The 12,329-nt window shown below is 34.8% G+C and overlaps 1 protein-coding gene across 13 annotated transcripts in view; it reads left to right on the forward strand.

The window, feature by feature from the left end:
• The window catches only part of Slc4a10 (solute carrier family 4 member 10), a 295,237-nt gene extending 284,685 nt beyond the window's left edge, over positions 1-10,552 (forward strand). For 11 of the 13 annotated variants that reach the window (XM_048812376.1, XM_048812375.1, XM_048812380.1 and 8 more), the window contains 2 exons: positions 2,617-2,733; positions 8,514-10,552. In XM_048812376.1, the coding sequence (XP_048668333.1) occupies positions 2,617-2,733; positions 8,514-8,580 (184 nt within the window). In that variant the 3' untranslated portion in view covers positions 8,581-10,552. Of the gene's footprint in view, positions 1-2,616; positions 2,734-3,566; positions 3,606-8,513 lie in introns of all 13 variants that reach the window. The other 2 variants (XM_048812378.1, XM_048812377.1) reach the window with 2 other exon arrangements.
• The last annotated feature ends 1,777 nt before the right edge of the window (positions 10,553-12,329 follow it).

Here is a 12,329-nt window from a genome sequence, read left to right on the forward strand (position 1 = left end):
ACTCCTCCCTCTCTCTTGCTATAGTTTAGTTTAGTTTTCTTGTAAATTCTATTTTAAGTACCATTTAATACCCAATTTTATGGATTCAGTGTTCTTAAGGATAATTTAAGGCTTGCCAGTAAAAAAAAAATAAAACCAACAGGGGATAATTTCCACTGAGGGAGGAATTTGTCATAGTGTTAAAGACAAAATAGGAATATTTTGGAGCTTTAGGGTATATTCTAAAATCATATTTCCTAAAAAGTTTTAAATAAAATTACATAGCACTTAAGAGTGAGTATAAGTATAGAAGGCATTTTTACTTTCTTTCTTTTTTTTTTTCCTTCTGCAACACTTAAAATCTAAAATCCTCTTGATTTAGTGGAACCAGTATATTTCCAAATATATTCTATGGAAACCTAGTCTCATGGGGTAACACTCCCAGAAGAGCCTGATAATGAAATAAGTTTGGAAAACATTCCATATTACATTCCAGTTTGAAAATTCACAATGTACAACTGCATATGAACTAATCTAAGTAGTACTGGATTTTTAAAATGAAGTTTGACTTTGTCTAATCTAGCACTTTCTAAACTCTTGCTCATAGCCCCTTGTAATGTAATATCATGAAAAATTTGTGTTTCACATGATGATTCTTTTTAAATTAGTTGATCTCATGCTTTGTGTTACTAGGAAGCTCTCTTTCCAGGCAGATTAAAGGAATTAAAGAGCACCTTTCTAGATTGGGTAAAGTAGAGAACCAAGTTTTTTGTTTGTTTGTTTGTTTTTTTCCATCTTCAATGTTGAGTTGTTGCCCTCTTGTGAGCAACCACTGATTTGGTTCCTGTGAGGTCAGCTTAGGACTTCTATAGGACATGATTTTTGTCATAGCAGTTTTACCTACACATAGCAAAAAGAGAGATATTTTCTGTTATAGAAACTTTATTTCACTTGGTAGATAATTAATTGCTACTGCCATTTGGTTGTTTCTACCCCTGGGGATGTTTTGCAGCATCCTGGATGTAACCTATAATTGGTGCCATTTTAAAATGTAATAAAAGCATCAGGTATAGTACAGGCTCTGATATTGTAGGTTACCCTAGATATGTAGAAAGAGCTCTGCCAAAGATACAGGCTGCATTCATCTGTTAAAAAACAGTTATCACGTAAGTGAGTACCAAATACATGAATGAATGATCAAGAATCACATCCTTATGAAATTTATATTTAAAGTAGAGTAGAAATGGAGGACAGAACATTAAAAAAATGAACAAGTAATATAATATAGTATTTCAGATGGTGAAAACTGCAGTGAAGGCAAATATCAAATAAAAGGGATGGGTGTGGTATGAGGAGATGGAAATAGCAATTCTAATTAGAGTGGTTGACAAGAGCCTGAGAAGGTGATGTTGGAACAAAGAGAGGGAAGTTATATATAGTGGGATGAAATACTTGTGAGGGCAGAAGAAAGATCTAGAACAAGGCCCCGAAACCTTTAGTGTTCTACAATGGTCAGGAGGCCATTGTATTGTGGCTGAATGAGCCAGGGCAAGATGGAGGAGGTGAAGTAGAGGTTGAGGGGGCATAAAGCTCGATATGGATCATTGTGAGAACTCAGTGCTTACTGAGTAAGTGGGAGCAACTGCAGGGCCCACACCTGCAGACCAGGGATCTGCATGGCAGTAAATGCCAGGTGCAAGAGCCTAAGCAGTCCACATGTAGAATCTAATCTGTTATGTGAAACAAATTTTTAAAAACTGCAGCCCAGTCAGGTGTGGTGTCCTAGTCCTATTATCCCAGAGACTCCAGAGGCTGAGGAAGGAAGATCACAGGTTAAACAATTTAGAGGTAACATCTCCAAATAAAAAGAAAATAGAGAAACTAAGGGACTGAGGATATGACACAGTGTTAGAGTGCCCCAGGTTCATGTCCCCAGTTCCACCAAATAAAAAAATAAGAAGAAGAAGAAAAGGAAAAAAGAAGAAGAAAAGAAAAAAAGAAAGAAACTGCAGCCCAAACCTGTATTTTTACAATTAGAATCTTTTCTTTAGATCTTTTGAGTTTTTCTAATAATTGAGAGAGTCTTTCCATATTTCTTAATTTTTGATTATTAAAAATCCTGTAAAATACATAAAATTTGGTACATATGTACAACAAAATATTATTCAGCCTTAAAAGGAAAGAAATTCTGACATAAGCTACACCATAGCTGAACCTTGAGGACATTAAGCTAAATGAAATAAACACAAGAAGATAAATACTGTTTTATCTAACTTATATGAGGCCCTTAAAGTAGTCACAACCATAGAGACAGAAAGTGGTTGCTAAGGCCTGGGAGAGGAGGAACAGGGATTTATTGTTTAATGCACATAGAATTTCAGTGTTAAGAGATGGAAAGTGTTCTGAAGATGGATAGGGGCAGTGGTTTTATGTTATGAATGTATTTAATAACATTTAACTGTGCAGTTAAAGATGGCTAACATAGTAAATTTTATATTACACGTATTTTACCACAATAAAAATGGAAAAAAAATTCATATAGACATAAAATTGTCCTATATTTAGTTTCTGTCCTTGAATAACCACAGTTACTTATTTAATGTTTATTATTTCATTTTTTGGTAAACTCCTAACTAGAGATGATCCATCTGTGATAAATATTTCCGATGAAATGTCAAAGACTGCCTTGTGGAGGAACCTTTTGATTACTGCCGATAACTCAAAAGATAAGGAGTCAAGCTTTCCTTCTAAAAGGTTTGAATTTTAAGATAATGAGGTGTACTGTTTCTAATTATTTTATGAAATCAATCTACTAGCGAAAGAATGATATTGGTTTCTATCAAATTTATATCTAAAATGGTTCAGAAAATTCATTTTGAAAATGGTCAAAATTGTTTTTTTTACAAATGTTATTATGTTTTCCAACATTTCACTTGAAAATAAAAAGCTCACTCCAAAACTAGCACAGTGGGGGGAAATGGAGGTATAAGTGAGTTCTAATGCATGGCATTTTTGGACATTTATTTTGGCCTACTCTTTTGCTGTATGATTTTATTGTATTCCATCATCACCCACCCTGGACCCCCTCAGATGTGTGCCCACATTTCCCACTTCCTATTTCCTTTTTGAAAAGAGATATCACATACAGTGGGGATTTTATGTTCAGTATATTGCTAGTCCCCTATCTCAGGTCCCTGAAAATTTTTACTCACCTCCTTACCCTGAAACTTTTGGCTCTCAAAAGTTCTACCCATTCTTGTTTATTTATAAATATGCGAACAACCCCTAGAGTTGTCTCTGGTGATTTTATGTGCATGCAGAGGGATAGGTATGTCCTCAGATATCAAGAATTGTAATGAAATGTTCTATTGAATTTTCCAGAATTTATAAATAAGAATCTAAACAATACCATCCTGTCTTCTCAGTTGCTAATCTGAAGAAAAAGGAATTCCTTTGCTATGCTAGTGTCTCTTATTAGAAAGCAATTGAAGCAATTTGGGATGGTGTTATGGTTATTAAGTTTCTTTATTCTCATAACCTTAAATTAACTTTTTCTACTTAATTTTTATATTACATTTTGTCATAAGCTCCCCTTCCTAATCACTCTAGAAGCTGATTCCCCAAAGGTAAGACTCTCTCCCTTACACCTACTCCTTGGCTGCATTTACTTATGTTAAATGGTGTCTTCTGGAAACCCGATCAGCCTGTGTCTTCTGTGTGAATTTTGGGGAGGCAAAAGACATAGAAAGTCTTGGGCTCAGATCTAGTATCAGACTGAGTTCTATGCTGCTCCTGTTACTAGTCAGCTCTTTAAGTGGCTCTGAAACTTGAATAAACTTTGTTCCATCCACAACTTATACAAATGCAACATATATAAACCAATAAATCTCACAGAACTGTATTTAGTACTGACATTAAATTTTTAGATTGGGAATAGAAAATTTGTCCTTTTAATTAGGAAATTAATAAATGGAAACTCAGAGATTCCATTTATGTTACCATGAAGCATTCCCACCTTCAAGTCTTACCTGACTTCATGAGTCATAATTGGAAACATGGACTAGAAAGCAAGACTACTTTATATTTGGAGAATATATCTCTTGTTGCTGGCTTTTGTCACCCCAAAATGTCATACCGCTTTAGTGTCACCTCTACACCAGACAGAATAAATAGGACAAACAGTGGATGAGAAGAGTCTTCACCCCAGGGGCTGGGTGGCAGTCCTCTCTCTGTCTCTGTCTTCTTCTGTCTCTCTGACTCTCAACTCCTCCAAGACTTACTCCATAGGATATTAATATAAATTACTCAGTGGAATGTCTCCAAGATCTTTGGTTGATATCTTTGAACAGGGCTTCAAAACCACCACACATTTATTTGTTGGGTCAAGCAGCAACAGTGTTTTATTCTAAAACATGCTTTATCATCCTTTCCCCCAAATATCTGCTATAGTCTTAGATTAAAAAGAAAATATATACATTTAAAATACAAAATCCAGGCCAGCTTGGGAAGCTGAGGCAGGAGAATTGCTTATTCAAAGCCAGACTCAGTGACTTAGTGAGACTTAAGCAACCTAGTGAGACCCTATCTCAAAATAAAAAAGTAAAAAATAAAAAATAAAAGGTCTGGGGTTAAGTGCCCTGGAGTTCAATCCCTGGTACCAAAACCAAAACCAAAACCAAAACCAAAACAAAACAAAGAAATCCAGGTTGATGAGCTCAAAGTAAGAAGTAAAATGCCAGCTGTGGGAAATATCTGTAAAATTTGAAATAATCTTGTAGATTGCTTTTCTTCCTGAATTAAAAAGATGCGTGTCCCAAATTGTTTCTCTGTTTTTCTTTGGTTCAAGTAAAAGGTTTTATGGCATGAATTTTCAGTACTTCTTAAAGTTAAGTATTAAAGTCAAGTTATGCTTTCCACCAGAAAAACCTAGTCATATTTTTAAAAATATGTCTTGATTACTTCAGAAGTAGATTAACTCTAGTAAACAGTGTAATGTGCTTTTAGTAGGTCCAACTTTAAATAGATCATCCTTTAAACCTTGATAGAACCACTTGATAGAACCACTTTTCATTCTTTGAATATACACTCCCACTGACTTGAGGTTCAAACTACTATGGAATGAACGTTTACCCAGATATCTTTACTTTTTCATGTGATACAATCTGTGGCTTTTCTCATGAAAAATCTCTTTCTGAGTGGTTAACATCTTTCTTCTTTTTAGCTGTGGGAACTGTAACAGAGTGTGGCTTTCAGAAATCCTAAAACCACCAATCCTAATAACATGGATATGGTGCCAAAACTACCACTTTCTCTTGGTATCTGTTGAAGGCACTAAAGTATAACAACCAGAAACTAGGAAAAGTGGGTACCTGTTAGAGTATTCATTGGCCAAAAGAAAAAAAAAAAAAGAGGCCTAAGATGTCAAGTTACCAGGACCTGTATCTCTCAAGACCTAAGCTGGTTCAATGCAGCCTTTGATCCAGTCCCCTCAGTTATTTTCCTTCCTGTCCCTGGCTATAATATGACTCAGAGAAGCTTAAGTACCCTTTGTAATAAAGTTTAGCAGTAATTATTTCATTAATATTTTATTATTTAATTCATTCATTAACATTCACACTTGCCAAACATATTTTACCTAGTTTGACAACAAGTAGAATCTAAGAATGAAACACAAGTTCTACCTCATCCATAGGATGTCTCCTTTTGATCTTAGTTTAATAGTCCCATACATACTAGCTCCTCTGAAGCTTATGTGATGGATTGGTAGAAATAGGTCTCATTAAAGACCACATTGCATCAGAATAGGTGAGCAACTGCTGTGTTTTATAAAACTGATGCCCACAATCAACTTTTCATGGGAAGGTACCTGTCAATGCTAGGAAAGGAACATTGGTTTTGCCTTGGTGGCAGAGGGTGGGCTCTGGGGCAACTTCTTTTTGCTTCTCCCTCCCCAGCCTACCCCTGCACTCCCCACAATCTTATTCTATCCTGGATTCTTCTCCTTTGCTCTGATTTCTTAGGCCTAGTCTCTCTAATCACTGCTCAGTAAATATTGTTCATAATAACTGCTTTTAGTACAACCGAAAAGTAACAGCTTCATAGATTTCTTAGCAGCATGACAGTATTGGGTCACTTTTTCCTCTCTTGAAATACTACTTGCTTACATTTTAAATTTTAACTCTTCAAGTACAGAGATAGTCTTATCTATATTGTATTCCTAGGTCTTTGCAGAATGTCTGGCACATAACAGATATGCAGTACGTTTTTTTGCAATAATACATAATATATATGTAATATGCATCTGTAATAATTAAAGCAGTAAATTGACTGGCATCTAAACAATGATTTAATAGGGAATCTGGAGAGCCATACAAAAAGAAAATTCAAACTAAGCATATTTTTCACAGAAGTCTTGAACTAGTTATAAAATTTCTGCTTCATAGTTTGCTGAAATCTAATTTGATAGCAAAACCAATAATTTTAATGAGGGGAAAACAGTCTTTTATAACCAAAAGACTCAATATAACTGAAGCAGACCAGAAGGAAGCTCATCTGTGGATCAAGTTGATAATCAGATTTTTTTTTCTTCACTGCCTGGTGACTAACAGTGCCATTGAGAACTCATTCATTTATCAAAAGGTCATGGACCGCCTCCTATGTTCCAAAGTATTATATGCATAGGAATTGTACAGTTGTAGAGGCCAGTATAATTGTCCTTCACAAGTTCCTGTTAAATATTTCATAAGGCAGAGTCCACTGGAAATGGAAATACCAGTGTCAGTATGCTGGAATTGAGCTGTAAGAGAAATTAGAGGCCATTGGTACAAAACTCAAATTTATAGATGAAGATACTGAGTTTCAGAGAGATTAAATAACTGTCACAAGGTCATGCAGCTCATTCTTAGCTTCTAGGAACTGAACCCAGATCTTCCAACTCCAAACCCAGGGGTCCCTGCACTGCCCATTCTGCCTTCTTACATTGGCTTTGTTTGGCAGAAGAATTTGGGAGCCAGGTAAAGCCCAAGGAAAAGTTAATGTTGAAAGCAGGATATCCGACACTTGTCATATAAAAGAAATTTAAAGTAGAAGAAAGTGAGTCATACAGATAGAGGAGTTAAAAATACAGAGTTAAGACTCTCAACACATCATGTGCACACTGTCATCTCTTCTCATGGAAAGAGAAAAGAAAAGGGAAAAAAAGTTGCTTTGCTCTGACCTGTAAGGAGTATGTGCTGAGAAGTGTGGCAGGCATAAACCCGGGTGCCATAGACACTCGCTCACACCAGCTCTGAGCGCTGGCAGCGTGCCACAGATGGCAGAAGCTCCGGCACTTCTTACCTGATGGTGCCGGGTGGTGGTGACAACTGAGAAGGGCTGTTTCTAGCTTGAATTGGAGGAAAAACAATTTTAAAAACACACTCTTAGAATGTGTCTAAGTTATTGACCACTGAGAAAGCTGCATAGGAAGACCCATAGAAATACAGAGTTTGATTACTTTATAACTTGGAGAAGAGTTATAAAACCCCAGGATGTCTTCCCCTCAACTGATTCATAAATGTATATTAAGGGTTGAAGTTAACCATAAAATGCTGTGGATTCTTCCAATTTAGGGCTTCAGAGGCTGGTTGTAGGTTATCCTGTGTCATCAGTGGCGAGGGGCACAGAGATGTCCTCCACTAAGAGGGCTCTGCTGTGCACTGGAGGTACTAGGGGAATAAGCATTCCATCCTACTGGAAGCACTCTCTATGTGAGCTTCATGTATTTGAGCATGTTATTGGAATTTTCCCTGAACACTTCATTGGAAGAGTAGGAAAAATATACAGTGAGAAAATATTGACCTAATAGACAAAAATGGTAGAGTTACATTACCAGCTTGACCATCAGTAAAGTTGATTAGAAGGTGAGATTAAACAGAAACCATTCAGGAATGAGTTTATTCTAGAAGTGAAGTGAAGCGAAGCAACGTTCCTCTGATGTAAAGGCTGAGGGCTAGTTTGTAAAGATTGCAAAAGCATCTGGAGAGCAGAGTGCAGAGTCACCGATACACAGATCAGGGAGATATGTCAGTATTACCTGACTGAGACCCAATCCTCACCAAAGATCAAGATCCAGTTCATGCACAAAGGAGGGGCCACATGCAGAGTCCAGAAATACCTCTGGCAGCATCTTGTTTGTGTCATTTACTGGTGTTAGTGCTATCTTAAAATGGGGCATGACTGGCATTTTCAACAATCATCAATGATTCATTTCCTAAAAGTAGATCATGTTATTAATCTTGCATGCTTTAGAACTGTTTTAAAATGTCTGGGTTTTGTTTTTTGTGTCTGTTTTTGAATTTCCCCCTCTCTGCAGTTCTTGGTTTCTATCTCAATGAGTGCAGAGGATTTTAATTGTTGCTTCGAAGCATGAGAGAGCAAAGCCTACAGGCTCTTGTGTTGCTTGGGGGTTGATGGGTTTTGTGTGTAAAGCAAGCAAATCTCAATGTAGCCATGCTGGATTACAGTAATAAATTTCTCTTTCTTTTCCCTTGTAGCACTGAAAGCCGAAAAGAGAAGAAAGCTGACTCAGGGAAAGGTGTTGACAGGGAGACTTGTCTATGACTTGATCTTCAATTTATTTTTTTTTTCATATATATGAGGAGAGTGTCACAATTATTAATAAAACTGCTTTGATCATGTATTGTAAATTCTGTTTCTCATCCCCAATCCACCTTCATACTGTAAGTAGTGCAATACTTGTTTCATTTCTGTGTTTAACCTTCTGAGCAAGTGAGACAACCTTGTGAGCAGATACAATAGCTAATGCAAGAATCCGTGTTGTGTTCCTTGCTGTAAGACATTTATAAACACTGAATTCTCATTGTCAGCTTTATGAGAGCAATAGCTTTCTTAAAGAGATAAGTCATATTTGCCTAGTTTGTATTTTCCTACTTTAGTAACCTGAAGATGCCTGATAATTTCATTCAGAAGAATTTTGAAAGGTAGTCTTACTTCTTTTTATTTTTATAGATTAACATTAGTGACTTACTTAAAAAAACAATCAAACAGTTAGTTTGAAAGCATTTTTAATAATAATATTTATGCACTTCCTTGATTTAATATGATACATTTAATACTTAAGAATTTATATGTAACCAAAACTTACAGTCATTTGAAAAAAAAAATCTATAACCTGTTCACAGCTTGTTAAAAACAATCAGATACTAATGCAATGAGTCAACTAGTATTTGCTTAAAATTCAAGTTGTGAATACATGATCAAATATTAGGCTTGTATGAAATGCTTTAGAAAAACTTTGTAATGGTTTTGTGGGATTTATCAGAAATGTGCTGTTAAATTTCTCTCCCATTGACAAGAGATGTTTTCCAAATAAACCTATAAATACATACCTGTGGAGTAACACAAGATAAATTATCATACATGAAATTCCACTTCTGTACAGTTATTCTGCTACTAATGGTCATGTACTGCTTAATGTTGGTCCTGAATCATGTTCTAATGAAGACCAAAAGGTCTCCAATTGTAATTTTTTTTTTCTGCAAAGCTCTTTTCCACTTTTTAATTAAATGCATGTTGTGGAAAAACAATCTTTTAAGTGAAAATTTCAGATTCTGTTTGAGAAGTTTCTGTAGATATTTTAGTCCATATGAAATAATCCATATTTAATAAGCTTATGCAAGAGGAAGGAAAGTTAAGGGTTTGAGCATTACAAAAAAATGTAATATTTAATTTCATTTTAGATGAATGTGAAATGAATAAAAACTAAATTTGAGTAATCAGTGGTCATCACACTTAAAATATTTCAATGTCCAATTTTACAATATTTCTGAGCCCCTTGGCTTTTATATACTATTAATCATGTATTCTATACATGCACACGAAAAGTAGAATAAATTCCTTTTTGTGATTAAGCTAATAAGGGGGAAAAAAGCAACAAATCCTCCAATAGATTTCACATTTTGATACCTTCTAAAAACATTTTCCTCACAATCCTTGAAGGAGTCATTTTTTAAAAATGGAACATGAGTCAAAAAATTATGGGAAGAAGAATTTGCAGTTTAAAAAGTTTGTCTTTATAAATGCTGAAGAAAAAAATACAGAAACTTTCTGTTCTAAATAGGTTGCCTTTTTGTATTTTATAATACTGATATACACTGTAAACATTTCCATTATTTTATGATTTAGCCAGCCAGTCCCAAAAGCAGTCTCCTAGTGTTTTAATATATTACTAACTGTTCAGTTAAAAATGATCACAGTGAATTAAAAACTTCATGTGATCACTGATTTGAATAAGCAATCATATTCAATGAAATTCTGTATTTCTGAGTATTTTTATAGTCATTTTGTTCCTGTGTGAATTTTAATGCTATCTCTATGTTAATCCTAATATTTTGAAATCATATAAAACATAAGAAAAATGTAGTGTTATATATTTACTCTTAATTTCAGATTCCTGGTCAGAATTACTGAATATATTGAATGTAATTTATTGCAAAGTTTAAGTAATGTGTAAATGTGACTAGGATATTGTTTTTCAAAACAAATGTTATGTGGAAATAAATATTTATCCTAACTAATTTCCTTGTATATTTTAAATTATGATGCAATGTGTCCTGTCTTTGTTTTTCCTTCATATTAACAGCAAAATCAAAATAGAACTTTTTTGGAATAGTACTGGGGATTAAACGTAGGTGCACCTAATCACTGAGCCACATCCCCATCCCTTATTTTATTTTATTTTTTACTTTGAAACAGGGTCATACTAAGTTGCTTAGAGCCTAGGTAAGTTGCTGAGGCTGGCTTTGAACTTGTGATCCTTCTGCTTTCAGCCTATGGAGCCACTGGGATTATAGGAATGTGCCACCACACATGGCTCATGTAGAACATTTTATTTGTTTGAATGTAATATTTAAATTTAGACATCCCCAAGTATAAGAAACCTTGGTGATGTAAAGATTTCAAGAATAGTCAGATAATTTGAACTTATGAACAAAAAACAATGAGAACTATATAAGAATGTATTTTCTCATTTTCCTGGAGTACCATGTCTTGGGTGCAAATGACATTGCTGTTAGAACCAGAAAGAGGCTTCAAGGTCATTATCAGAATTTCCCATATTGGAACTCCTTAAATCCTGTGTTTTTTTTTTTTTTTAAATCCATGAGGAAGAGTTTCCTGAAATTTGTCTCCCTTCAATTTGTTATAAAGCTCACATCAGACCGTTAATCTTTTGTAGTCATCTGGAACTGTACTGTGATCAGTACATTCAGAACTTTACCTTCTCATTAGTATTTCTCTCTTGACTATTGGATTTACATTGTAATTTCTACTACTAAACAGCATACAGTATCGGGAAGTCTTTCCTAACTATAATTGGAATGTCTTTTTGGTGTAGTTTAGACCCATAATCTGTTAAAGGACCCTCCTTAGGTATTTTTGGATTTTTCTAGACTCTTAGAAGTGTGGTTTATTCCTATCTGCACTGACCTACCTCTGTTTCTGTTTAACTTTAGCCTATTTACTCCTGAGCACTTATTCTACTATTATGTAATATTGCTCTACAATTTGTTCAGTATGTCTCTATTATATTATATATTTATGCAGTGTAATGTTTGAGATTTTAACCACTTGAAAGATTTATGAAAGTAATTTAAGTAATATGACAAGTTTCCAAATATCTACTTGGAGAGGGTAGTTCAAGTCAAAAGCCTAGTAATCAAGAATTACTGATACTTCTTTAGAGATCTTATTTAGATATTCTATACAGAAAGCTGCAGCCAGCTGATATGCTGTCCCTCCAATTTGGTAGTCAGTATACTGAGCACTATTGTGTGTTCTGGAACTTTGAAAACAGGACTATGACCTTTGCTTCTAAGGGTAAGTTGGGTATATGGCTATAATAAGATGTAATTTTTCACTATTTTGGTGGTATATTAAAATGATATATAACCCAAGGATGGAACTTTGAGCAGGACAGGGTTTGAATAAAATGTTATAGAAGAGCTAGCATATGAATTAGGATGGAAATGGGGAAGGAAGTACACTCAGTAACTGCAGAGATTCTCAGCCCCATGTCAATATTGAAATAAAGATAAAACAGTAAAGCTAGGTAGCAGTAACTACTCCTGGCATAGTTGATGTGTAGTGTACATGGAGCCAGGGTGGTGCAATGTTAGGAAGGTAGTGAGACTTGAAAAAATAAAAAAGGTAAAAACAGAAGATGGAGACATTATAAATGATGTCAAATTCTATTTTAGGATATTTGAACTTTATCCATTAAGAAGCTCTTAGTAATGGAGAGACATGAATTTTTGAAAAGATTAATCTGACAGCACAGTAGAGAATACAGT

This window comes from Marmota marmota, unplaced genomic scaffold (assembly GCF_001458135.2).
Source record: "Marmota marmota marmota unplaced genomic scaffold, marMar, whole genome shotgun sequence".
In the NCBI taxonomy this organism is placed as follows: domain Eukaryota; kingdom Metazoa; phylum Chordata; class Mammalia; order Rodentia; family Sciuridae; genus Marmota; species Marmota marmota.